This window comes from Ahaetulla prasina, chromosome 8 (assembly GCF_028640845.1).
Source record: "Ahaetulla prasina isolate Xishuangbanna chromosome 8, ASM2864084v1, whole genome shotgun sequence".
Lineage (NCBI taxonomy): Eukaryota > Metazoa > Chordata > Lepidosauria > Squamata > Colubridae > Ahaetulla > Ahaetulla prasina.
This window is the reverse complement of record NC_080546.1, coordinates 10930927-10958625: the sequence shown is the minus strand read 5'-3', so window position 1 is coordinate 10958625 and position 27699 is coordinate 10930927. Positions and strand designations below refer to the sequence as shown.

Sequence of the window (27699 nt, the reverse complement as noted above, 5' to 3'; positions counted from 1 at the left end):
GAGGCAGCCACGCGGCCGGAGAAATCGCGCACGCGCGCGCGGCCCCCTCACGAAAAGAGAGCGCCTTCTAAGAGGGGGCCGCGCGCGCAGGCCCTTCCCCTCCCCCCGCCACCCGTCTTAGTTTGCCCTCGCGCCCTCACCTTTCTTCCGCATGGTGGGGGGGGGGGAAGAGAGGAGGAAAGCGCGCGAGGGGGGGGGGGCCTGCGCGGTGAGGGGGGAGGGAGGGAGGGAGGGCAGGCGCGCGCCATGGCGCTAAATGGGCCTGCGCGAGGCGCGGGAGGAGGAGGAGGAGGGCGGCGAGGCGGGAAAGCAGAGGCGCCGCCGCAGGAGGAGGAGGAGGCGGAGAAGAGGAGGAGACGGCGGCGGCTGGAGCCCTCCTCCTTTCTTCTTCACGCCGCGGCGTCGAGGCAGGCCAGGCTCCTCCTCCGGCAGTAATCCCCGCGCTGCCGCCGCCGTCGCTGCTGCTGCTGCTGGCGAGGCCTGAGGAGAAGAAGAAGGAGGAGGAGGGAAAGACGGCCCGGGAGGGTGTCCGCCTGCCCGCTTCGTCGCCACCCACCCCACCCCCCATCCCTTCCCCGACGCCGCGTCAGGCCCGTGGCTTCTCCGAGCCCGCCCTGCGCTCGCCCCGGCCCGGCCGCTGCCTCCTGCATGTCTTTCTCGCCCTCAGCCCCGCCGCCTGAGCAGCCGCCTCAGCCCCGTCGACAGACGCCCCGGGGGCTGGATGCAGGTGAGCGCCAGGCGGCCGACAGGGCCTGGTAGGCGACGAAGGAAGGAAGGCCTGGCCGGCCGGCCTGCCTACCTGCCTGCCTGCTAAGGGAACCCTGGCGTGAGAAAGGGAGGTCCGGCGCGTGTTCAGTCATGCCCGCCTGTGTGGGAACGCGCTGGCCGAACACGCGGGGAGGTTGCGTGTCAGCCGAGGTCTTGCGCGTGCAGGCCTGTGTGTGTGTGTGTGTACTTCGTGTGTTGCTGGCGTGCATCTTTACAACTTTCCTGCCTTTTCGTGATTGCGTTTGAGGTGTGTTTTTTTTGTTCCGCAACTTTCCCCTTTTCGGTGCTTCCACGCGCGTTGGACGTGTGTAAGAGGAGCCTTTCGCTGGGGAGAAAAAACGAGACACTTCTGGCTCTGTCTGTCTGCCTGCCTGTCTGTCTTTTACTATTACTATCTATCTATCTATCTATCTATCTATCTATCTATCTATCTATCTATCTATCTATCTATCTATCTATCTATCTATCTATCTATCACTATTACTATCTATCTACAGTGTTTATCCTTATTACCATCTGTTTATCTACAGTGTCTTTCTTTCACTATTACTATCTATCTGTCTTTCACTATTACTATCTATCTATCTATCTATCTATCTATCTATCTATCTTTCACTATTACTATCTATCTACAGTGTTTATCCTTATTACCATCTGTTTATCTACAGTGTCTTTCTTTCACTATTACTATCTGTCTTTCACTATTACTATCTATCTAGCTACAGTATCTATCTATCTATCTATCTATCTATCTATCTATCTATCTATCTATCTATCTATCTATCTATTTATCTATCTATCGCTATCGCTATTACTGTTACAGTACTATTACTATTACTCACCCTTAAAAGTTACTCCGGCTGCATATGCGGTCCAAAAGTTGCTTTGGAAAGCTCCCGGTGTCACTAAATTTTACTTTTGCTCCATAATGTGGGTTGGGCTTCCCCCCCCCAGTTGCCCCCCATAACAGGATGGAAAAACAGGATGTAATTTATTTCGAATAGAATAATCTGGGTGAAACTTTAGGATACAAGTTTTGGGGAAGGGAAATGGTGTGTGTGAGTGTTGCGGGGTTGTTAAAAGGATGTTTCCTTACAAGGGATCCCGGTCTAGACTTTTGCTTCCCATTGTATGACATTTGTCACACGTGACATGTTTTCAACCAGAGCTGTGTAGATAGATAGACAGACAGAGGGAAACAATGCTCACCTCTTTTAAGACTTTCTGTAAGAGTGACATGTAATATCCATGACAATGTGGTGTTCCCGGTTTTTATTTATATAGGCTTTTATATCCTGCCTTTTGGCCCTTGCAAAAGGCTTCTTTAAAGATTCATAGTTAATGTTTAGAGTGTTTGTATTCAATGGGAAAAAAGCAACAACAATTCTGAATAATGTGGAATATCCTGTTCACTCCGGAGGAAGAATTTTGTGTGGGCACCTGTATTTTCCTCAGTAACAAATTGTGTAAAGGGTGACTGAGTGCACACGTTTAACTTAAAGTGTTAATCCAGATGTACAAATCCTGGGTGATGGGGCAGCTGTTTTGTGTATAAATATAAGCCATTGCTTATCTGTCCAGGGTAAACCAGTTCTACATATTCAGAGTCGGTTGTCTGATTGACTAGGTGTATGTAATGTGTGTATGCGTTATCTCCTTGCCTTATAAGAGCAGCATTTCAACTAGTCATTTTTTAAATTTTGAGGACAGTTGCATTCCCATGGCAAGATGGTGGCAAATACGAATTGAATTGAATTGAATTGAATTTTTTATTGGCCAAGTGTGATTGGACACATAAGGAATTTAGTAATGAATTTATAAATAATCATTTGTGAATAAGCTAGCATGCAGGTCCTTGACTTTGTTTTTGTTAGTTGTGAAGTCATGTTCGACCCATTGCGATCCCATGGACAATGTTCCTGCAGGCCTTCTTGTCCTCTACCATCCTCTGGAGCCAGGGTCTCCAACCTGGGCAACTTTCAGTCTGGCAGACTTCAACTCCCAGAATCCCCCAGCAAGCAAAGCTGGCTGGGGAATTCTGGGAGTTGAAGTCCGCCAGGCTGAAAGTTGCCCAGGTTGGAGACCTCTGCTCTGGAGTCCATTTAAGCTCACACCTACTGCTTCAGTGACTCCATCCAGCCATCTCGTTCTCTGCCGTTTCCTTCTTCTTTTGCCCTCCATCGTTCCCAGCACTAGGCTCTTCTCCAGTGAGTCCTTCTCATTAGGTGGCCAAAGTATTTCAGTTTCATCTTCAGGATCTGGCCTTCTAAAAAGCAATCAGGGTTGATATCCTCTAGGACTGCCATTTGTTTAGGGGCCATTCAAAGTTATAATGGCACTGAAAAAAGTGACTTATGACCATTTTTCACACTTAACAACTGCTGCAACAGCCCCATAGTCATGTGAACAAAATTCACACACTTGACAATAGATATATTTATGATGGTTGCTGAGACCCAGGTTACATGATCCCCTTTTGCGACCTGACAAGCAAAGTAAATGAGAAAACCAGATTCACTTAACAACTGTGTTACTCACTTAACAACTGCGGTGATTCACTTAAGAAATGTGGTAAGAAAGGCCATAAAATGGGGCAAAACCCACTTAACAACTGCCTTGCTTAGCAATAGAAATTTTGGGCTCAGTTGTAGTTTAAGTCAAGGACTTCCTGTATTTAATCAGATGGAAGATAGACTATTAAATAAGAATGTGATTTCTTGATGCGTTTGTCAAAACCAGAGGCTTTTGCCTTCATAATTGTCTACTACACATTTTTAATGGCAGCAAGTAAAATGAATTTTAACCTTTTGCATTTGCTTGAACTAAATGGCTTTCTTTATATTGTTCATTATTGTATTGTCAATTGTCAATTAGAATGTCAAAACAATCTAAGGTATGTTCTGTGATATTTTCAGAATTGGCCTCTTGGAAAATTTCAATAGTATTCTTTAGGCTTTCTGGATGAATGGCAATTCAACTGCTTACATTTCAAGTTTAATACCATATCATTTAATTAATTAATTAATTAATAACTCGAGGCAAAGAACCTATATAATACTTCTTTCTCCTTCTATTTTCTCCACAACCATCCTATGAGCGGAGATGGGCTGAGAGAAAATGACTGACCCAAAGTCATCCAGCCGACTTTCATGCCTAAGGCAGGATTAGAACTCGTGGTTTCCCACTTTCTACCTGGTACCTTAGCCACTAAACCAAACTGTCTCTCTAGCCCTAAATTAGAGATGAGGTGGAAAATAACATGAAAACCTATCCTGATCCTGCTTTTTTTCAGTCTATGATCTGGAACATTCATACTCAGCAGAGCATTTTGTAGATGAATTGTCCAAATTAGCTAAAATTATCTTATCAAGCATATTCTATGCTGCTGTATTATTTTTCAGGTATCTGTGTCCTGTTTTTAGGGTCCTTTAAATGAAACGGACATTTCATATTTTATTTATTTATTTTATTATTTAAATTTTTATACCGCCCTTCTCCCGAAGGACTCAGGGCGGTTTACAGGCAGATAAAATAAAACCCATTTAAAAACCCATTTAAAACCCCTTAAAAACCCACGAATTTAAAAACTAATCCAGTCCTGCGCAGATGAATAAATGTGTTTTAAGCTCGCGACGGAAGGTTCGGAGGTCCGGAAGTTGACGAAGTCCTGGGGGGGAGTTCGTTCCAGAGGGTGGGAGCCCCCACAGAGAAGGCCCTTCCCCTGGGTGTCGCCAGACGACACTGTCTCGCTGACGGCACCCTGAGGAGTCCCTCTCTGTGAGAGCGCACGGGTCGGTGAGAGGTATCCGGTAGCAGTAGGCGGTCCCGTAAGTAACCCGGCCCTATGCCATGGAGCGCTTTGAAGATGTTCACCAAAACCTTGAAGCGCACCCGGAAGGCCACAGGCAGCCAGTGCAGTCTGCGCAGGATAGGTGTCACACGGGAGCCACGAGGGCTCCTCTATCACCCGCGCAGCTGCATTCTGACTAACTGAAGCCTCCGGATGCCCTTCAAGGGAGCCCCATGTAGAGAGCATTGCAGTAATCCAGGCGAGACGTCACGAGGGCGTGAGTGACCGTGCACAGGGCATCCCGGTTCAGAAAGGGCGCAACTGGCGCACCAGGCAACCTGGTAAAAGCTCTCCTGGAGACGGCCGTCAAGTGATCTTCAAAAGACAGCCGCTCATCCAGGAGGACACCCAGGTTGCGACTGCTCCATCGGGGCCAATGACTCGCCCCGACAGTCAGCCGAGGACTCAGCTGACTGTACCGAGATGCCGCATCCACAGCCACTCTGTCTTGGAGGGATTGAGCCTGAGCCTGTTTCTCCCCATCCAGACCCGTCGGCTTCCAAGCACCGGGACAACACTTCGATAGCTTCGCTGGGGTGGCCCGTGTGAAAAGTACAGCTGGGTGTCATCAGCGCACAGCTGGTACCTCACACGAAGCCACTGATGATCTCACCCAGCGGTTTACATAGATGTTGAACAGAAGGCGAGAGGATCGACCCCGCGGCACCCCACAAGTGAGGTGTCTCGGAGCCGACCTCTGCCCCCCTGTCAACACCGTCTGCGACCGATCGGAGAGATAGGAGGAGAACCACCGATAAACGGTGCCTCCCACTCCCAATCCCTCCAACCGGCGCAGCAGGATACCATGGTCGATGGTATCAAAAGCCGCTGAGAGGTCTAATAGGACCAGGGCAGAGGAGCATCCTCTATCCCTGGCCCTCCAGAGATCATCCACCAACGCGACCAAAGCCGTCTCAGTGCTGTAACCGGGCCGGAAGCCAGACTGGAACGGGTCTAGATAGACAGTTTCATCCAGGTGCAAGGGAAACTGATATGCCACCATACTCTCTACAACCTTCGCCACGAAGGGAAGGTTGGAGACTGGACGATAATTACCTAAAACAGCCGGGTCCAGGGAAGGCTTCTTGAGGAGGGGTCTCACCACCGCCTCTTTCAAGGCGGTTGGAAAGACTCCCTCCACCAAGGAAGCGCTCGTAATAGCCTGGAGCCAGCCTCGTGTCACCTCCTGAGTGGCCAGTACCAGCCAGGAGGGGCACGGGTCCAGTAAACATGTGGTGGCATTCAACCTCCCCAGCAACCTGTCCATGTCCTCGGGAGCGACAGGGTCAAACTCATCCCATAAAATGTCCCCAAGACCACCCTCAGCCGTCTCACCCACGTCACTGCAATCTTGGTCTAGGCCCTCCCGGTGCTGAACGATTTTATCGTATAGGTAACCGTTAAACTCCTCAGCACGCCCCTGCAACGGGTCATCCCGCCCCTGATGTAAGAGGGAGCGAGTCACCAAACAGGCCGGCTGGGCGGTTATCTGCCGATGCAATGAGGGAGGAGGCGTAGCTACGCCTCGCTTCCCTCATTGCCACTAGGTAAGCCCTAGTATAGGACTTCACTAGTGTCCGATCAGCCTCCGAACGGCTAGACCTCCAAGAACTCTCTAGGCGTCTTCTCCGGCGCTTCATCCCTCTCAACTCCTCGGAGAACCAAGGAGCCGGTTGGGACCTGCGCCGGGTCAGAGGCCGCAAAGGCACGACACGGTCTAAGGCCCCCGCCGCGGCCCGTTCCCAGGCCGCAACAAGTTCCTCAGCCGAGCCGTGAGCCAGACCGTCAGGACGGTCTGGTCTATTTATGCTTGTCAGGACGGTCTATTTATGCTTGTTTCAGATAAAAATTGCACAGCAGATCTTGATGCCATAGAAGCAACATGTTTGTTCTTCTTAAATATTGTTTTAAATTCTTAGGGAGAAATAAATTGATTCCTATTTTTTAACAAGAAAATATATAGACTTATATATTTCATAATTCTGCATTAATTGTAAAATTACCTAATATTTTTTTTGAAATGCTTTTAATTTTACTAAGCATTGCATTTGCCTAATGTACTTTTACATACAGATAGTCCTCAACTTATGCCAGTTGAGCCCAAAATTTATGTTGTTAAGTGAAACAGTTAAGTAAATTTTGCCCCATTTTACAACCTTGCCATATTCATTAAGTGAATCACTGCCATTGTTAAAATAGTAGCACAGTTGTTAAGTCAATCTGGCTTCCCCATTGACTTTGCTTGTCAGAAGGGCGCAAAAGATGATCACATGACCCCAGGACACTGCAACCATCATAAATATGAGCCAGTTGCCGAGTATCCAAATTTTGATCACATGACCAGTCGTAATTGTGAAAACCAATTATAAATCACTCTTTTCAATGCTATTGTAACTGAACGATCACTAAAGAAATGGATGTAAGTTGAACACTGCATCTGTCTAAAAGGGACTATTACATCTATAGCTGACTTGAGATGTTGTTTGCCCTGAATTCTCCCTTTTACCTGATTTTTCCACACAATTATTTGAAATAGCACCGAGTTAGCTTGATCTTTCAAGAGAGAGAAATCAGTATACATTCTGAGCTCCAAGTTGGTTTTGTCTTATAAGTCTTGGCTGTAATTGCAAATTTTCCATAACCCCAGTGAAATTTCCTATGTAAACAAGTAAGAACTAATAATATAGCAGACACAACTAAATGCACATGTGGCTTATAAAAAATAGCCGTGGTTTCCTTAAATAGTTTTAAAGGACTAATCATTTTAATTTGCATTGTATCTAGCTCTTGACAAATTCAAGTGAAACTGATCAGATTTTAATACTTGTTCCAGTTTACCTCCATCTACTCAGCCAACAAATAACATGAATCTTACATAGCGGGCTTATGTCAATCATATTTACTTTATAAAAGATTGCTGTTTGGAGTGGATTTAGGAAAGGTTTTATTAAAAACAACATTATTGAGAGAAAAGTAACTGGTCCTCCAATTGAAACCTAACCATCAAATAAATGAAGACAAATTTGTTTTTCTGAAGTCATTAACTACTAAAGTCCCTCTTTGGGGGAACTTTCTCCTGTGAAATTAACAATAAAGTATTAATCTGATCTTTAGAGTAATAATGGCTGAAAGACTTTTAACCATATGTCCAAAATACAGGTGGTCCTTGACTTTCAACAGTTAATTTAATGACCATTCAAAGTTACAAAGGCAATGAAAAAGCGACTTGTGACTGTTTTTCACACTTAATGACCGCTGCAGCATCTCCATAGTCACATGATCAAAATTCAGACACTTGGCAACTGACTCATATTTAGGACGGCTGCAGTGTCCCAGGGTCACATGACCATCTTTTGCCATCTTCTGACAAGCAAAGTCAATAGGGAAGCCGGATTCACTTAAGAACCGTTACTAATGTAACAACTGCAGTGATTTTCTTAACTGTGGCAAGAAAGGTCATAAAATGGAGCAAAACTCACTTAACATACTTAGCAACAGAAATTTTTGGATCAATTATTGTTGTAAGTGAAGGAGTACTTAAACATAACAATACACTTTTAATATTTCAGTGTGGGTTGTTTAATTGTAAGAGACTGTTTTGGTTGATTAGTTTTATTACAGTAAAACACTAAAATAATCTGACAATAATGGTGGGATTTTGGCATACACTATATGAGATGTTCTGCTCTCAGTTGAATCCTTTGACATACTAAGACATACAAGAGATGTTTTTGAGCAATTTGTGTTTTTCATAGAATAAGGGTTACAGACATTCAGGCTGCACATTAACTGCATTTCTTATGCTAACTTAATTTTTTTTCCCAATTCTTTTATTTGGTTTGGAAATAAATAAGCATTTACTAAATAACCAGGACTTATTTGCACAATTTAAGTTTCAAAATTAAATCTAATGTTCAGTTTACGCAATTCTCTAGGTTTTTTTAGCATCATCATTCAAGGTTGCTCTAATCAGTACAGTACACGCATCAACAGTAATCATAGATTCCAACCTCCTTTGTTTTGTACTCTCTGTGAGTTTTTCTTTTTGGGGAAAAATGTGTTTAACTTTATGGTTTAAAGATAATGGCACAATGTCTCACAGTACGTCGTAACTAACCCTGTGGTGTAGGTCTGTTTTGTATTCTTCAACTCTAGGGAGAAGTTAGAGATAGTTGAATCCTATGTCCTTCAAGTGTATATGATAAACCTGTTTGGCTGATTAGAGCTTTTTTAGAAAAACATTTCCATGACAAGAAAAGCTTCATTGACCCATACTTCATTTTAGGTCTTATTTATAATTTTTAATAGCTTTTGAAGATGAATTATACCTCTAATTTGCAAACCTGGTCTTTTATATTTGATGTCACTGCCTAGCTGACTTGCTGTGCTTAACCTTGTAGCATTAGTACATTATTATCTCCCTCTAAAAATTAAATAATGACTTTGAATGGTATCCTTGGTTACTGGAGCAGTGGTCAGCTTCTCCACAAAAATGGCATGGAATAGAGTGTGGTGTAAAATCTATGAAACTACTTAGTCTGTTATTACTTGATTCATTTTCTAACACATCCTTCCAGAGTAAATCTGTTATAAAAAATATGCTTCTGAGTCACTAGTTCGTGCATCAGTATTGCATAATGCTCAGTTTTTAGTTTAGTTTACTTTATTGTCATTGCACCTCGTATAATGAAACTAAATGCCATCTTTTTAAGTTCAACCTAAAGACTTCTTAGTTTTAGACGTATTAGTATTTTAAAGCAATTCTGCTATATTCATTACAAGTAGACCTCAACTTACAATAGTTTGTTTAGTGACCTTTTGAAATTACAATGGCAATGAAAAAAGTAATTTATGACCATTTTTTACATTTATGACTGTTTCAGCATCCCTATGGTCAGGTGATCAAAATTTGGATGCTTGGTAACTGATTAATATTTATGTTGGTTACAGTGTCCTGTATGTGATCACCTTTTGTGAGCTTCTGACAAGCAAAGTCAAAGCCAGATTCACTTAACAATCATGTTACTAACTTAACAACAGTAGTGACTCACTTAACTGTGGCAAGAAAGGTTGTAAAATTAGACAAAATTCACTTAACTGTTTTGTATAGCAACAGAAATTTTGGGTTCAGTTGTGGTTATAAGTCAAGGACTACCTTTATAATGTTTAGAGTGATTCTTTTTTGTTTCTTTAACTGCTTCATTCAATCTATAGATTACAGTATAAATTCCCAATAGCAGCCAATAAATTATTTGAAGCATTTGGGTGATAAATATTCCACAATACCCAATTTGATGAAAAGGAGCCTGATCTTGCATAGGTTCCTTAGATAACTTGGTTTAAACTCATTGACTTTGCCATGTTTATCTCCCTTATTTTAAAAGAGCTCCAAGAAGTTTGGTTAGTTTGTTTAATGTCTGTTTTGGGCAAATTGGTAGCAGTCATAATACAAACAAGCACATAGACTTGTTGGCTAGCGTTGATGAAGGACCGTCAGTATGGATTCTGCATTCTTGCTTCACCAATCTTCTAGACTTTTTTAAAGGCGTCAGCAGGCAGATGGATGATGTTGATTATCAGTTTGGGATGTTTGGGTTTTCAAAAAAGCCTTTCACAAAATTCCTCATCAAAGACTTTGAGTGAATCACCTCCATTCTTCATACTTGGTATGAGGTCATTACCATGAAATTCAGTGTTCGGTTTTTGTCACACTTAAAAGACATACATTGGATCTGGGAAATTCAGTTACTTGATTCGTCTGGTTCCTTTTTTTCCAGAAGTCTGAAAACTCATCCAGGGGCTTTTTGGCAAACATGAAACAATAATCAATGTTCTGGCTGAACATGGCTTCCATCTTCCTTTTCTCTCATGAATGCCATTTTTACCCAATGATTTTCTTATGACAGGCCCATTAATGCTGACTTTGATTGAGGTAAAAGAGGCCTGTAGAGTTCTGAATGTTGTTCTGAGATTCTTTGTGACTTACTGAATAATTTTATGCTGCACTCATGTTTCAAAGTTGTCCAAAATCTTCTCCATTTCAAGGTTGTGTCTCTAAATACAAATCAGTGAAAACTCAAAAGAGTTTTACAAATGATTCTATAATCTTTTGTGAGCTCAAAAGCATGAATTACTTTCTAACAGAGGCATTCAATCTTTAGAACTGTATTTCCCAACCTTGGCAAATTTTCTTGGTGTATGAACTTCAATTCTCAGTACTCTTATTAATGCCAGTGCTATGGAATTTTGGGGTTTGAACCTAGAAATGGCTGAAGTGGGGAAATAGTGCTCTATATTAAGAAATTTACAAGAGGAGAGTAAAAGTTTGAAATTTACGGAGTTTGATTGTTAGGCTAGGTATATGAATACTTCATTAAGATAGGTTCTTCCTCAATAAAATTGATTGAACTAGGGCAGGGGTCTGCAGCCTTAAACAATCAAAGAGCCATTTGGATCCATTTCCCACAGGAAAGAAAACACTGGGAGCCACAAAACCCTTCCCATGCCTGACTATTACTTGAGTGGCCACAAAACTAGCATATGTAGTTGAATTAAATGTTCTGTTTTCTTCTGAAACTTTTCTTTTCTTGGATTTATTCATGGTTGGCCTACCGGGGATTGAAAAGCTCAATAAATTGCATGCCAGCGGGTGTCACCCATTGGCATATGTGATGCTTATTTTGAGCGACAGGGAGCTGCAACAGAAGGGTGAAAGAGCCACATACGGCTCCAAAGCCACAGGTTGCTGACCCCTGAATTAGGGGGGGTCAATAAATTTTTCACATTGGCATATCTCACAGTTCGTTTTTATTTATGTTTATATAATATTTGCAACAAGTACCAAACACATAGATTATCTAGCTCAATCCTCTGCTCAAGAGACCATAGTACAGCATTGTCAACAGATTTAGCCTGTGTTGAATTGATGGAAAGACTCCATTGATGGAAACGCTAGCTCCTCAGGCAACCTGTTCGGGTTTTTAAAAATAGCTTTTATTGTTAGGAAATTCTTTTTCATGTCTACCCAAGATAATTTGAAATCTGCATTTCCTATCCTGTCTTTTGGAACAGTCCTGAGGAGTTTTGTTCCACCTTCCACCTCATAGCTTTTCAGACGCTTGTAGACAACTATCATGTGTTCCTGCATGTGTTAAATATACCTAACACATCCATTGGCATTGGCATTTTTTTTCCTTTTGACCCCTTATTTTCTTGATTGTTTTCCTTTGAATACAGTCGAATTTGTTAATGTCACTGAAAAATATGCTATCTGAAGCTTTATTTGCTCAGACTTCCTTTATGTATTTAGTAAGGCCTACCAGTAACATTGATAACATTCAGTGGCAAAGATTTTTTTAAAAAGTTCCAAAAGTACACAAATACTTCACACAGGATTGCTATCTATTTAATAACTAGAAAGCAAGGCACAGGAAGAAATGGGTAGTTTTCTCAGAGCAGAAAGGCCTGGAATTCTTTCCAAAAGAAGTTTCAGTATTGAAAACAAGGATTTCCAGCTTGGTCGTAAATCATCTTGATTTGGGATAAGCAGTGAGTTTGGGGATGAAAATGAAAAATAATGATAAAGAACTCTAGAAAAGTTTATTTCAGCTGAAAAAATATTAACCAAATATTATTATTATTATTATTATTTATTTGATTTTTATACCGCCCTTCTCCCGAAGGACTCAGGGCGGTGTACAGGCAACAATAAAATACAGACACTACAGTATACAATTTAAAATGCAAGTTAAAAAACTTATTATAATTAGCCTAGAACTTTAAAAATTTATAAAAACCAAAACCCCATTTAAAATTAGTAAAAAATTTAAAATCGATAAAATTTATGTAATTTAAAATTTAAGCCAGCCCCGTGCGAATGAAAAGATGTGTCTTCAGTTCGCGGCGGAAGGTCCGAAGGTCAGGTATTTGGCGTAAACCCGGGGGAAGTTCGTTCCAAAGTGTGGGAGCCCCCACAGAGAAGGACCTTCCCCTGGGGGCCACCAGCCGACATTACTTGGCTGACGGCACCCTGAGAAGTCCCTCTCTGTGAGAGCGTACGGGTCGGTGGGAGGCATACGGTAACAGCAGGCGGTCCCGTAAGTACCCAGGCCCTAAGCCATGGAGCGCTTTAAAGGTCGTAACCAACACCTTAAAGTGCACTCGAAAGGCCACAGGTAGCCAGTGCAGTCTGCGCAGGAGCGGTGTTACATGGGAGCTACGCGAAGCTCCCTCTATCACCCGCGCAGCTGCATTCTGGACTAACTGAAGCCTCCGAGTGCACTTAAATAGCAATATTTAAGGTTTAATTCAGTTTATTTTATTTATTTTATTTATTTTTTGCACTTTTGGAGGAAGAAAACACATTTAACTTCACACACAACAGTGCCACATTGCACTGGCATTGAAGAAATTCAGATTCAACCTACTTTCAGCCATGAAAACTCATTGGGTGATTTTGGGCCAATTGTTCTCTATCAGTTCAATGTACTGATAGCAGTTCAATGTACTCACAGGATTACTGTTGTGATGAAAAAATAGGAAGAGGAATGCTGTGTATGTCTACCCTGAGCCCCTGAACAACAGACATTGCATAATTTACATAAATAAAAAAGATATACGCTGATTGGCGTCTGAAGTTGCCTTTAACCATTAGCATCACGTCTATATAATTTTACAATCTTGAATATTTAGGTCAGTTAACCCTAGAGAATGCAAATCAATAGTAAAAAGAGAATCAGGGACATTGATTTGGTGCCTTCTTCACCAAATCATATATTTGCACAAAACTTTAATAGATACGTTGTCCTATTTTTTTTTTCATTCGTAGTATATTTCTCTTTTTTTACTGCAAAAGCTAGTCAATGGCAATAATAAAGATTTAATGTAAAAATGACTTGGTTTGATCATTAGGAAAAGGACCAAAAACTACCTACAGTTATGCCTTTGTACAAATTGATTGCCATGTCTTCATCTGGAATATTGTTTATCTAGTTGTGGTAGCAACATTTGAAAAATGTTTGTGCTGGAAAATTACCAAAAACTTCAAGTTAAGTAACCATGATGCTCAAACACTTTCCATACGAGAAAAGGCTAGAATATTTTAAAGTGTCTAGGTTGAAAAAAAGGGGAAGATACAATCAAAATGTATAAAATCATGTATGGTACAGAGAAGGTGGACAGACAACATTTTTTTCTTATTAGGAAACCATTAGGATCAGAAGTAATGAAATGGAATGGAAGAAGTTTTAAAATTAACAATGTAAAACAAGAGACTCCAACCTTGGCAATTTTAAACTTGTAGACTTCAATTCCCAGAATTGCCCAGCCAGCTGTATTCTTTAATTCTGAGAGTTAAGGTCCACAAGTCTTAAATGTTGCCACGGTTGAACACCCATACACACTATGAGTACACATAGTCCTCAACTTACTTGACTAGAACTTACTAGAATTGAGCCCAAAATCTATGCTGCTATGTGAGACATTTTGTTAAGTTAGTTTTGTCCCATTTTACGATTTTTCTTGCCACATTTGTTAAGTGAATCACTGCAGTTGTTAAATTAGTAATACAGTGGTTACGTGAATTTGGTTTTACCATTGACTTTGCTTGTCAGAAGGCCGCAAAAGGGGATCACATGATTTTGGGACACTGCAGTTGTCATAAATGTGAGTCCGTTGTCAAACATCCAAGTGTTAATCCAAATCACATGACCATGGGGATGCTGCAATGGTCACAACTGTGAAAAACGGTCATAAGTCACTATTTTCAGTTCCGTTGTAACTTTGAATGGTTACTAAGGAAACTGTTGTAAGTTGAGGTCTACCTGTATCTGATTTTCCACCATAAGACACAAATGCTACATTAGGATGGGTCTTTGCCGGATCTAGAAGAGCTATTCTTACGTTCTTAGCAGGAAATATCTTTAATGGAACAGTCTTGCTATAAATAAAAACATCACGCCACTTCCCATTTCAGATATAGCATAGTTGCATTGCAACATCAGGATTATTACAAAGGAAGCACCTGCTTCTACTACAATACTCAAAGTATAAGAGTGGGAGCTAATTAGAAATGCTTCTTATAAGATATAGGAAATGTTAAATGTGTAAGGTTTTTCTTTCTGTATGCTGTAATCAATTGCATGACTTTTTAAAGGCAGCAGATTGGCACAAGTGCTATTTGGAGTTAAATGACAATTTTGTGATAAATGAATTTATGTAATTTTCAACCCCCCTGAATAATAATTTATTTAAGTTAGGTAAAAGAGTGGGAGTAGTTATTTTAATCTCTATAGCAAAAAACATAAAGACAGAAGCTTGCAACTTTGTAGAATAAAAACTTTATCTGGAAAAACAGTAAAATCTTACTTAAAATTCTGATGGGCAGAATAAATGTATTCTGTTGTATAATATTTGAAATCTGGATTTTATTTTTATAGTCTCACAGCTCTCATTGATTTTAGATCAGTATTTGTGTTTTATTGAAGGACATTTCATTTTGAGCTCATGTGAGTTAATTGTTTTGAAATAATCGCTTTAAGCTAGATCTAATATAATAAAAGAATCAATAAAAAGCCCAAAGGTACTTTTTCAAAAGGCAACTGGACTTTGATTTTCCTTGAAGACGTTTCACTTCTCATCCAAGAAGCTTCTTCAGTTCTGATTTTTCTTGGATGAGACACGATTGTTTTTTCCTTAAGTAATACAGGTAGTCTTTGACTTATGACTGGTCGCTTAGCTACCATTTGAAGTTAGAAATGGCCCTCCAAAAGGTACTTCAGACCCAGTCCTGATGGTCACACACATGATTGCTTTGCATTTACAACCATTTGTAGCATCTGGGGATCTACTTCAAGAGTAGAGCTGTAGAAAATAATATCGGGTGCTATAAACTTGTTACATTGACCGATCATGGCAATAATGCATTAGTATACATAGTACTCAACTTACAACAGTTCATTTAATGACCGTTCAAAGTTACAACAGCACTGGAAAAAAAAGGGACTTGTGACCATTTTTCACAGTTACAACCTCCCCATGGTCACATGATCAAAATTCAGGTGCTTGGCAACTGGTTCATACTTAGGACTCTTGAAGCATCCTGGAGTTGTGTGATCCCCTTTTGCAATCTTCTGACAAGCAAAGTCAATGGGGGAAGCCAGATTCATTTAACCAGATTACTAACGTATCAGCTGCAGTGATTCACTTAACTGTGGTAAGAAAATTTGTAAAATGGGGCAAAACTTGCTTAACAAATTTCTTACTTAACAACAGAAATTTTGAGCTCAGTTCTGGTTGTAAGTTGTAAGAGGACTGCCTGTATATCCCGTTCTTCTTGACTTCCTCTATTGTGACCGAGAAGGATGGTTGGATTTATTATGAAGTATCGCTAAAAGATGGATCCAACAATTCTACCTTATTTAGACAAATGAGAACGTCCAAGCTGTCCAAAATCTGAGATGGAAGCAATTTCACAGAAGCACGCTAGCTCCTCCTCCTCCCCCCATCAATTCTACAAGTTGCAAGTTTTGATAGGTCTACTACAATGCAGATTAGTAGGAATTGAAGCGCTTTGGGCTGAAGGGAGGAGTTTTGTTTGGTGGGACAAGAAGAAGCTTTTTAAGTCCTGCCTTTTCAACTTTCGATTTTACTTTTTCCAGTAGAAGCAACCCTTTCCTTTTGGATCCGTCTTCGAGTGAAAAGTACTTTTCAGCTGGGTTGGTATGGCACAGAGGTTAGTTTGGGCAATCATCCTTTGCTGTGTAGGAGCTTCAAGATAGAGACAATTATAGGCAAATCAAGATGGATATTTGAAATCCTTTTGTGGTTTTTCTATGCTATTCCATCTTTATAAAATACTGACAAAAGATTAGAGTTTTATAAATGGGAATACTGGATTAATTTTAGGAGCCAGAATTGATTATGTGACTAGTATGAGCTTTTTAAATTTAGACTCACATTTCATAATGTTTGAATCCTTTAAAAAAGATCGTTTGTTTATTAAATTTGTTCGCTTCGAGGCATTTTTCTTTGTCATGGACACTTAATTTTTCAGCTCATCAGATGAATTTCTTAGTATGTGTTGTTTTTAAGCTAGATGTTATTCTATAATCCAGTAAGAAATCTTATTCTAACTGAAATTGGATATCAAAAGGAGTTTTGAATTATAAATTTGTGTCTGATAATTACTGTTACGTATAATTCTAAAGCTGGGTTTCTGGGGTGTGGCCAAATTTGGGATAGAGAATATTTTCTCAAAATAACATTATTCACAGGTCACACAATACCTTCCAGTACCCGGATTAGGAATGGCAATAGTTATTAATGGCAATATTTTTTTTAAAAAATGGGTTTTTGATTAAAGAAATGCATTAAGAGTTTGTTACAATTGGAGCTTTCTGTCTTGTGACTGCAGGTATAAAATACAATGCTCTTTCCTTGTTCAGAAATAGCTTTAAAAGCTTGCTTGAATATAGCAGTGCTTTTCTTAACTTTAACTGAGATGTTTGGCAGTGTGAGATTTTGGGATGTAAGAGAAAGAGTTTTTGTAGTGCAAGTCAAAACCTGTTTATATGAAGGCTGTTTGGATCGAATCCAAGTTCTATGTGGATCTGTGACAGTGTAGAATGAATTATTATTACACACTTGTATGAAAGTATCATATGATCCTGCCTTAAGTTCCTTTGCCATCTGCTTTAGAGTGTAATAAAATTACATTTCTTGATTTTATTTTAACTTTTTTGGTTCTAGAATCTTTTTAAAGAGGAAGGAAAATTGAAACGGTGCATTTGCAGATTTTTACTATGGCAGATAACTGAATAGAGACTTGTTTGTGTGGACATCATTTTGTTTCTCGAAATAAGCTGCTCGGGTTTCAAAGTGCCGGGCTCATTCCAAGAAATCTGAGTAAATGAAAAACAAATGAAAGAGCCACTCAGTTTTGTTGCTGTATAGATTCAGTAGTTTCTACTTGGATTAAGTAAAAAGAGGTTATAAAATCATAAATTGAAGGTATTTGAAGTTGTTGCGCAATTCTACATAAGAGTTATTATAGGCATCAATACATGTAGCAACCTAAACCTATCCTTATTTAATAAAGTCAAGATGACAGATATATTGTAGAAATTCTGTTCTATAGTATATTAAAATAGTTCTCTAATCTGTGCTTTTAAAGAACAGTTTGCAGCTGAGAAGCTTGTTTTGACCCAGGAAAATCCTTGCATCACTTGGTGACCTGACACTGAATTAACAGAAGTATTTAATGTCTTTGGAACAGAAGGCGTTTCATATGTGGGCACAAAACCTTGATTTATAGACCAGCCAAGTGCCAGCTAATTACCCCTATTGCTTTGCTGCTTTCAGTCTGATATGTGGATTAACAGTTCACTGTGTGATCTTTTTTGTAATCCCTTCCAGATTTCATGTTGTAAAAATCAGCTCATAGAAGCTGTTAACCTTGAGTAAAGTTGAAGCAGTCCTTTCAAAGTACCGAGAGTAAAAAAAAAGTGGGGAAATTTGATGTCTAGGAAGAATCCCAGGGGTTTATTAATGCCTTTTCCGCTCACAAACCAAAATAAACAGGATAGAACTAAATGGCCGCAACACAGAATTAATGCTTGCCAGATTAATAATTGGAATAGCTCAGTACGGGAGTAGATGACAAGGAAAGTCTTTCCAGTAGTTCATTTATTTAGATTAGTTGGGTTCACTCTGGCTTTTTGGATGTTGTTGAACTATATTTTCTGCTATGCTTCACCATTTATTACGCTGTTTAGGGTTGCTTGGGGTTCTAGCTCCATAGCAACTGGATAGTCACAATTTCTCCTTCCTACACAAGCATATCTATTAACATATATAATTATATGTATTTTCCATTTCTGCAAAAAATATATTTGTAACTATGCAGTTACTACACTGCGTTCCTTATGGGTTTGATCAAATTGGCCAGGCAGATAACAAGGGAAGTGAGCGTTCCCATAGGTAGCCAAGACCTATGTCATGTAGAATTTTTTAGGCAATAACCAGTTCCTTGATTCTACATGGCACCCAATGCAGCTCCGAAGCAGAAATGTTACATAGGCAAAGGGAGGGTATGTCCATCACTGTCTGCACTGCTTCATTCTGGATCAGTTGAAGTTTCTGGATGGTCTTCAAGGGCAGCCCCATGTAGATAATAAAGAATGTGGAGTATAAGCCTGATTCTGTCATAATATCAAGTTTCTGGGAACATTGTTTTCTCCAAGAAAGTGCCAAAAACTTTAAGGAAAATACCAGTTGATACACAAATGCTATAAGGCGATTTAGTCCTAAACTTTTATAGCATTATAAATGAGATGTGTTTTTCATAGTCTGTCACACTAATTGTGCATTATAGGGTAAGCATGAATATGGCACAGTTTGTGCCATAGATTTAAAACAGGGCTATCCAGCATTTCAAAGGTGGCCTTTTTCAGTGAATGCAAGCAGATGCTGATATTGTACAGATAGAAAAGAATATTTGTAGTTCAGGGTTGAACTGTGAGGTCTTTGGTGCTCTCAGCAGAACATCTGCAAGATAACCAAGCTCAGAGCACCAAGGACCCCACACATGCTGATAATACAGTTGGCTGGAGATTGCATAAAACATAAACAGGATTGTGGGCTGAAGTTCACATCTCTGTCTTACTGACCTAAGAGTTGTGCTAGAGGCATCTCAAGGCCAGTACAATACACGCACATTTCTTTAAGATAAATCATTAAAGCTAGCTCTAAAGTCAGGTTGGTCTCCAAACTGTGACAAAACTAAGATAAGCTTCTAATACATTTTGGTCTTAACAGCTTTCAAGTTGCTCTTTGATGAAAGTTACTCTTCACTGAGAAGTAATTATGGTATATTTCCTCCCTTCCATTGAGTCCTGTCTAGTGGTTAAGAAGTTACATACCAGAATAGCTCAGGCTGTTTACTGTAAGGCAACGTAACTCTGACCCAACAGGCTGCAAGTGCTTGATTCCCACCCCCACCCCCAAATAACTATTTCTGAATTGTTTATTATATATGCTATAAATTTTTAAAGGTGGGTTTTCCACAAACATTGATGGAACAGTATCAAAGAAGAAAGAAAGAGTTTTATCCACTGCAATATATTTATGTATGATATAGAAACAGACTGGCTACCCAGCCTGTTTCCCACATCTTTTATTAATGTTTTAATTACAAGGTTTTGCACCACCCTAGTTTTCTAATGTAAAATGAAGGAGCCAGATCCTACCTATATTACAAATTCAATCCTTTAGGTAAATATCAAATGTGTGGCACAGCCTTAGGACATCTTCATTTATACATACAGCTTGAAATCTACAAATAGAAGCTACCGCACCACAGTTTTATTTGGAAGAGAATACCACTTGTGCCATAACAATTTTAAGTTTACATCAAAGAGTAGAAAATAAAAATTAATAGGGGGCCTAGTGTAAAATTACTAAAAAGGGGTATTACAATACATAGTCAAAGTTTGTTTGAAAAATGCATAAGGCAACCTTAGGAAAAAATTCTTCAAGTCCTTAAGAACAGAATTCAATAATTAACTTTTTGGCAGCTTTTTCCATAGCTGAGCCTACCTTGTGGAAAAACCTCTTCCCAGCAGGCTCCAGTTTTCTAATAAGCAAGCATTGGAGCTACTCTCTAAAAGATCCTGTCCCTGGAAATACTCAATTTTGAGCTTTTGGTTTTAAACCAGGATATTAAATTAAACTTAGAAACAATCTGTCTTTCTGTCTGTTCTCTCTCTCTCCCCTCTCCCTCTCTCTCTCTCTCCCTCCCTCCCTCCCTCCCTTCCTCTCCCCCTCCCTCTCCATCCATCTATCCATCATCCATCTATCTATCTATCTATCTATCTATCTATCTATCTATCTATCTATCTATCTATCTATCTATCTATCCATCCATCCATCCATCCATCCATCCATCCATCTATCTATTTTCTATGGCTGCCCATCAGTCAATGACTCTATATAAAGCTAATATAATATGCATTTACTGTTTGGCTTATATCTTTGTAGTTTCCATATCACTTTAGACATCAATCCCTTTCACCCCAATTGTTAGGAGTTGTGGTCTAATAACAACTGGGGATCTAAGGCTGGAATCATTCCAGTGGTTGCGTGCTGTAGCAATTGAAAATTTCCACGTGATCTTTAAAGGCAAGATGTCTTCGTGCATTGTAACAACTGGTTGAGAACAAGATGAAGAAATAGATTGAATGATCAGGTGGAGCTCTTAAGATAGTAAAACTCCAGATCCAAATGCTTGTGCATCTGAATTTAATAGAAATCTGGTTTCACAGACAACAATTCTCCAGGCTGTGTGAGATGGAAAGCTTTCTTAGACCTTCCCAAAATCATTTAACTTGAAAATCACCAATCTCTTTCCACTTATGACTGTATGACTATAACTTGTTGCTGGCAATCCTTATGATTTATATTGATATATTGATCATCAATTGTGTTGTAAATGTTGTACCTTGATGAACGTATCTTTTCTTTTATGTACACTGAGAGCATATGCACCAAGACAAATTCCTTGTGTGTCCAATCACACTTGGCCAATAAAATTCTATTCTATTCTATTCTATTCTAAAATCTTGGATTGACTCTTAATTTTTTTTCATGCAGTGTATGCGCATTTCACATTGATATGGTGTCTGTTTTCTGTAAATCATCAAAAATCTAATTAAAATGATATAGGTAGTCCTTGGCTTACAACTGTCATTCAGAACTCAATTGTGCATGTAAGTTGTGCTGGTCGTTAAGCAGGTCAACACTTGATCACACGACCATGGAGGGGGTATGGCCATCGGAACTTCGAATCGGGGTCGTGACCACCTTTTTGGAGGTCTGTCATAACTTCAAATGGTTGGTAAGGAACTGATTGTAAACCGAGGACTACTTGTATATGATATAATAAGTAGTACAGATAGTCCTCTACTTACAACAGTTCATTTAATGACCACTCGAAGTTACAAGGGCCCTGAAAAAAGTGACTTATGACCATTTTTCACATTTATGAACGCTGCAGCATCTCCATGGTCAGATGACCAAAATCTGGATGCTTGGCAACTGGTTCATGTTTATGACAGTTGCAGTGGCCCAGGGTCACATGATCCCCTTTTGGGACCTTCCGACAAGCAAAGCCAACAGGGAAGCCATTGAATTGTCAACAGTTGTTAAGCCAAAATGTCTTCCTTAGCAACAGAAACTTTGGGCTCAATTTTGGGTTGTAACTCAAGGATTACCTATAGTAAAAAAAAAAAATCAGCATATGAGAGTGGAGAACTCAGTTCCCAGACTTCTTATATGGCTTTCAGAGCTGCAATTCTGAATTTCGCAGACTGTTGGGCAGTTCTTGTTGGCTCCATTGCAGGGGTGAAATTCAGCAGGTTCTGACAGGTTCTAGAGAACCGGTAGCAGAAATTTTGAGTAGTTCGGAGAACCAGCTAATACCACCTCTGGCTGGTCTCAGAGTAGGGTGGGAATGGAGATTTTGCAATATTCTTCCCATCCCATGCCCACCAAGCCACGGCCATAGAACCGGTAGTAAAAAAATTTAATTCCACCACTGCTCCATTGTTAGGTTTGGAATGAGCTGGCTTCAAAACGAATGGTGCTTTTTCTGTACCACGATATAACTCCAGAAAAGTGTGAATCCTTTGTGAAATTAGCATTTCTTAGACAATGGCAATTGGAGCACAGGAGGAAGTTTTCCTCCTAAAGCACAGGTAGTCCTTGACTTGTAACATTTGGTTTAGTGACCATTCAAAGTTACTATGGCATTGAAAAAGGTGACTTGTGACTGGTTGTTGTTTTTTTGTTTTTGTTTTTCACTTAAGACAGTTACAGCATCTCTATAGTGATGGGATCAAAATTCAAATGCTTGAGAGCTGACTCATATTTATGACGGTTGCAGTGTCCCAGGGTCATGTGATCCCCTTTTGCAACCTTTTGACAAGCATAGTCAACGGGGAATTCACGTAACAGCCATATTACTAACTGAACAACTGTGCTGATTCACTTAACAACGGTGGCCAGAAGGGTCATAAAATGAGACAAAACAAAAATGATTTACAACTGCCTCGCTTAGAAACATAGCTTTTTGGCTCAATTGTAGTCATAAGGCGAGGATACCTGCAAAATGTTACCAGCTCATGGATTAAAGCGCGCAGCGATATTTGTGCCAAGTGTTAAGGATGGATAGCACAAGATAATTATGCTAGGTTCGGTTGCAGGAATAGTTTTATGTGTTCATTTTTAAAATGAACTTTTTTGAAAAGTTCATATTTGGGTGTTGCTCCTCTGAAGTTGTATAGAAAAGAGGATTTGACTATAGTGGTTATGGTTAGATCCAGAATGATAGCTATTTTAAGAAAACAATCCACCCACTCCCTTTGTCCTTGATACAATTTGCTTCATTCGGGAATGCAACTCTTTTGGCAGCTTGTGTTTTCAAGGATGCCCTTGTAAATCTATAGCCTGGAGTGTAGCTTTGTCTTCAGTGTGTACAAATGCCAGTTGCTAAGGTACATATTTTGTGCTCATGTATTTTTGTGTGTCAGCCAAATAGGGCCACTGTGCATAAAAGTCTTTGAAATGTAGTAATGTTGGAATGTAGTAAGCCTATATTGTTGACTAGGACAAAGAGCAATTAACCATTACAAATATATATATTTTAAAAAAACAACACACATCCTAGCAGCACATCCTAATTCTGAATGAAGCCTCACGATGTACAGCTGTTTGGAGCAGAAGAATTTACATGAGCTCAATCCAGCTATTGAGTTATAAAAAAATATATTTAAATTCTTCTATTTCATTTGCTTAAGGAGATCTATGGCCACAGTCTGGTTGCGCGTGCCTGTCTATACAGGTAGTCCTCAACTTATAATAGTTCATTTAGTGACCATTTGAAGTTACAATGGCACTGAAAATTTTTTTACTTATGACTCTTTTATCACACAACCATTACAGCATCCCTGCGGTCAGGTTATCAACATTCAGACACTGGCAACTGACTCATACTTATGACGGTTGCAGTGTCTTGGGGTCACGCAATCACCTTTTGCAACCTCCTGCAAGCAAAGTCAGCGGGGAAACCACATTCACTTAACAACTGTGCTACTAAAATTATCAGCTGCAGTGCTTCACTTAACAACTGTGGCAAAATAGAAGTTTCCTCTTCTAAAAGTCCACATCATTGTTCTAAACCTAAATACCAGCTTTTGCCATTGTTATGCTAAGGAACAGTGTAATTAATTATGTGCTATATTTCATAATTGAAAGCCTTAATTTACCCTAAGTATTCATTTAGAGCATTTCTGTGTGGCAAAAAAATAAATAAATAAAAAAGTCTCTAAGGAAAAAGTGGTTAGTATTTCTAGGAAATTAATGTTTCTATTTTGAGAAGAAAAAAAACCTTAATGACTCTAATTAAATTGCCACAGAATGGCATTTCTATAGAGATGGCAGATTTTTGAGAAAGTAAATTACCCACAAAAGTTACTTGCAATTAATTTATCATTTTTGGTTCATGTTACTCATCTTTTTGGCATGAGATAATACTATAGAGCTTTTAAACTTATCTGTAGGAGCATGGTTAGATATACAATACAATAATACATATTTAGAGAAAGTATTGAACAAAGTTTTGCTTATTCTATTTTTACTTCAGAAGTATTTACTTAGTTAGATGTGATAGTACTTCCATGTGAAGCAAATCTAGTGGCTAGGTAAAGAATAAAATTATACCCATGCATTATTTATTAAAATTGTTTCTATATCATTTTTCTATGCACTTAAGCTTCAAAGTGACATTCTGCTTTTTAAATGCAATAACAGTAATATCCCGCAGAAGAGCACACACAGTGATATCATAATAATATAAAGGGAAATATTTTAAATGAAAAAAGCAGAAGCTAACATATAGGCCATCTGTGGAAACTTAAACTGCAATGGTCTCTCTTCCAAAATACTGTTTTGAACTGGTCGCCCTTTTGTTGATAAGCCCACCATCATCTGAAATCTACTCTTTGCCATTGGGGTATTTCTAGATATCTTCAGACCTGCCTGCTCCAAATTAAATCTTGCCCTGAGCCAGAAAATGGGAGCTTCAAATGAATTTGGTAAATAAATAAAATCTGTTCGACAATGAAACATAGAAATTACAGCTTGTTGTGGGTCTTGCTACCAAAGGAGTTTCATCTGCTGGTACCCAGAACAGGGCTTTATCAGTGGTGGCCCTGTCTTTTATGGAACAGTTTGCTTTTACATAAAGATTACTTTATCCCTGGTGGGTTTCTGAAGGGCTATAATAACCTGGCTAATCGATAAGACCTTCAGGGCATTGTTAGGTTGAGCAGTTATTTCATTATAGCGGAATTTTATAACTTTTGCTTTTACTCTTGTTTTTCATGCAGTCTCTTTTTTGCAAGCTTTTTAAAGCCAGGTCAGAATGGGTGGCACACTAAAGGTACTCCTTAACTTACGACCACAGTTGAGCCCCAACTTTCTGTTGCTAAGTGAGACAGATTTTAAGTGAGTTTTGCCATGTTATACAACCTTTCATGCCAGTTATTACAGTCAATCGCTGCAGTGGTTAAATTAGTTACGCAGTTGTTAAGTGAATCCGGCTTCCCCATTGAAAGTAGCCAAAGGTGATCACGTGACTTCATAACACTGCAACTGTCATAAATATGAGTCCGTTGCCAAGTGTCTGAATTTTGATCACATCACCTCTTGCAGTAACAGTTGTAAATGTAAAAAAAGGGTCATTAAGTCACTTTTTTCAGTGCCACTGCAGCTTTGAATGGCCACTCAATGAACTGTTGTAAGTCGAGGACCACCTGCAGTAATAAATACAACATTTTAAGACTAGAGAGTGGCCATTAAAGCTAGCTTAATTTTCACTGCAGAATTTTGCAGCAAACAAGCCTTCCACGACATACTGTACATCAGTTATCTTCCATGCTTACGAGTCATTTAATGATGAGAGATGTGTTGTTATAACTTACAAGCTGTAGTAATGAGACGCTGTTTCTTTCAGACTAACAGGGATGCCAAAGGAAAAATATGATCCTCCAGATCCTCGCAGAATATATACCATCATGTCAGCAGAAGAGGTAGCCAATGGGAAGAAGTCCCACTGGGCAGAGTTGGAAATCTCGGGTAAGGAATCCGATAAATGACCAGATCGAAGGAAAGTAGAACAAATTTAACTCCCTGTGATCTGGACTCTATGCTCCTATTAAAAGCTTTTTGAGGGATCAAGTGTGTCTTTAGCAGATCCTTTTTATTATACAGGTAGTCTTCTACTTTGTGACCATAATTCAGGGGTGTCATTCCGATTTCATTGAGGGTTGTGTTTGACATCAGAGGGGCCGGGGAGGGCGTGGCCAGCTCAATGTCATTCGTGTTTGGGCTGCCAGCAAAAACGGGCAGCTGAGCTCTGTTTGTGGCTGCGACGGCCTCCTGCAACCCTCCGCCAGTGAAAACGGAGCTCATGAAGGCCATTTGCAGCCCTCCTGAGCTCCGTTTTCACTGGCAGAGGCACCGTGGGCTGGTCCTTTGCTGTTTCCAGGGAAGATCTAAACACCCCCACGGGCCGGATCTAGCCCGCGGGCCTTGAGTTTGACACCCCTGTCATAACTGAATCTGGAATTACGGTCGAAAATCATGCAGGTTATCCTGTGATTGACCGGATTTTATTACTTTTTTTTTTTTGGCGGTGGTCATTAAGTGAATTGCCTTGGTCGTTGAGCAAATCTGCAGTCATTAAACAAATGCTGTGGTTGTTAAAAGAACCCATTGTCCACAATGCATATTTTTTTTGTTGGAAACTAGAAGCAAACATAGTCATGTGACTCTGGGATACTGCAGATGGGCATAAAGGTTGGCTGGTAGCCGAGTATCCAAAATGCAGTCACATAACTTAGGTGGTAGTGGCCACCAGAACTTCAAATCCAGGTTGCAAGTACCTTTTCTTCGGTCCCATCAGAATTTCAAAGAGATTAGTTGTAAGATAAGACTACCTGTATTGGCAAGCTGGGTTTCCTTTATCCCATATTTGTGACTTTCATTTTTCCTACTCGTGAAATATATCGTTGTTAAATACTTATTTTAATCCAAATGCTCAGAGAAGAATTTTTAAAAATATGTTTTTTTTGTAGAAGAGGCAACTGTTAATTTTTAATTCTTTGGTCTTGACATCTATCTTCACCTGGGAGAAATACAGATTTTGCCTCTTCAGTTAACCAATTGAAAATTCTGATTCAGGAATAATTCTTCATTGTTTGTTTATATAATATCTTACTGGTTCCGTCCACTGTGGCTTCTATATATGTGCCTATGTGAAAGAGTGTCAAACTAGCTAAACAATTATGAATTTTCTTGAATCAGAATTTTCTGTTTCAGAGGCTGAAAGAAGCTCCCAAACAGAGCTTCAGAGGCTTTTTTCCCTGAAGTTCTGTTTTGGAGGCTTTCAGAGGCAGAAATTTTTTTTTTCTGAAACCGAGTTTCAGAGGCAGAAAAAAAAAAGCAAAAAAAAGCAAGGCACAGAACTCAAAACCAAGGAACCTGTTGCTAAAATTCACCTCTGGGAACAGCTGATTGGGGGTATTCCGGGAGGCCGATCCACCTGCCAATCAGCTTTTTTCTTACTTTCCTCCCCAAAAACTAAGGTGTGTCTTATACTCCGGTGTGTCTTATACTCCGAAAAATACGGTATATTTGTTGAGCTTGTAGAAGAAAACTACTAACTCTCTCTACCTGTTTCTGATTTTAGGTAGAGTGCGCAATTTAAGTCCATCACTTTGGTCACTAACACACTTGACTGCTCTCCACCTCAATGACAACTATTTAACTCGCATTCCACCTGATATTGCCAAGCTTCATAATCTGGTTTACCTGGATCTCTCATCCAACAAACTCCGAAGTTTACCAGCAGAACTAGGAAACATGGTTTCTCTCAGGTGAGGAGTCTTGAATTCTCTTCCCAAATAACCTAAAAGTGTTTTTGCGGATGTTTCTTTTGGCTACTGTTATGAAACAAACAAAATGTT

General features: G+C 39.8%; 1 protein-coding gene across 1 annotated transcript in view; it reads left to right on the top strand.

The window, feature by feature from the left end:
• The first annotated feature begins 368 nt into the window (after nt 1-368).
• CNOT6L (CCR4-NOT transcription complex subunit 6 like) overlaps nt 369-27699 on the top strand; it is a 45504-nt gene continuing 18173 nt past the window's right edge. Inside the window, exons 1-3 of the mRNA XM_058192836.1 lie at nt 369-727; nt 25686-25807; nt 27423-27609. Coding sequence (XP_058048819.1) covers nt 25696-25807; nt 27423-27609 — 299 coding nt within the window. The 5' untranslated portion in view covers nt 369-727; nt 25686-25695. The remainder of the gene's footprint in view (nt 728-25685; nt 25808-27422; nt 27610-27699) is intronic.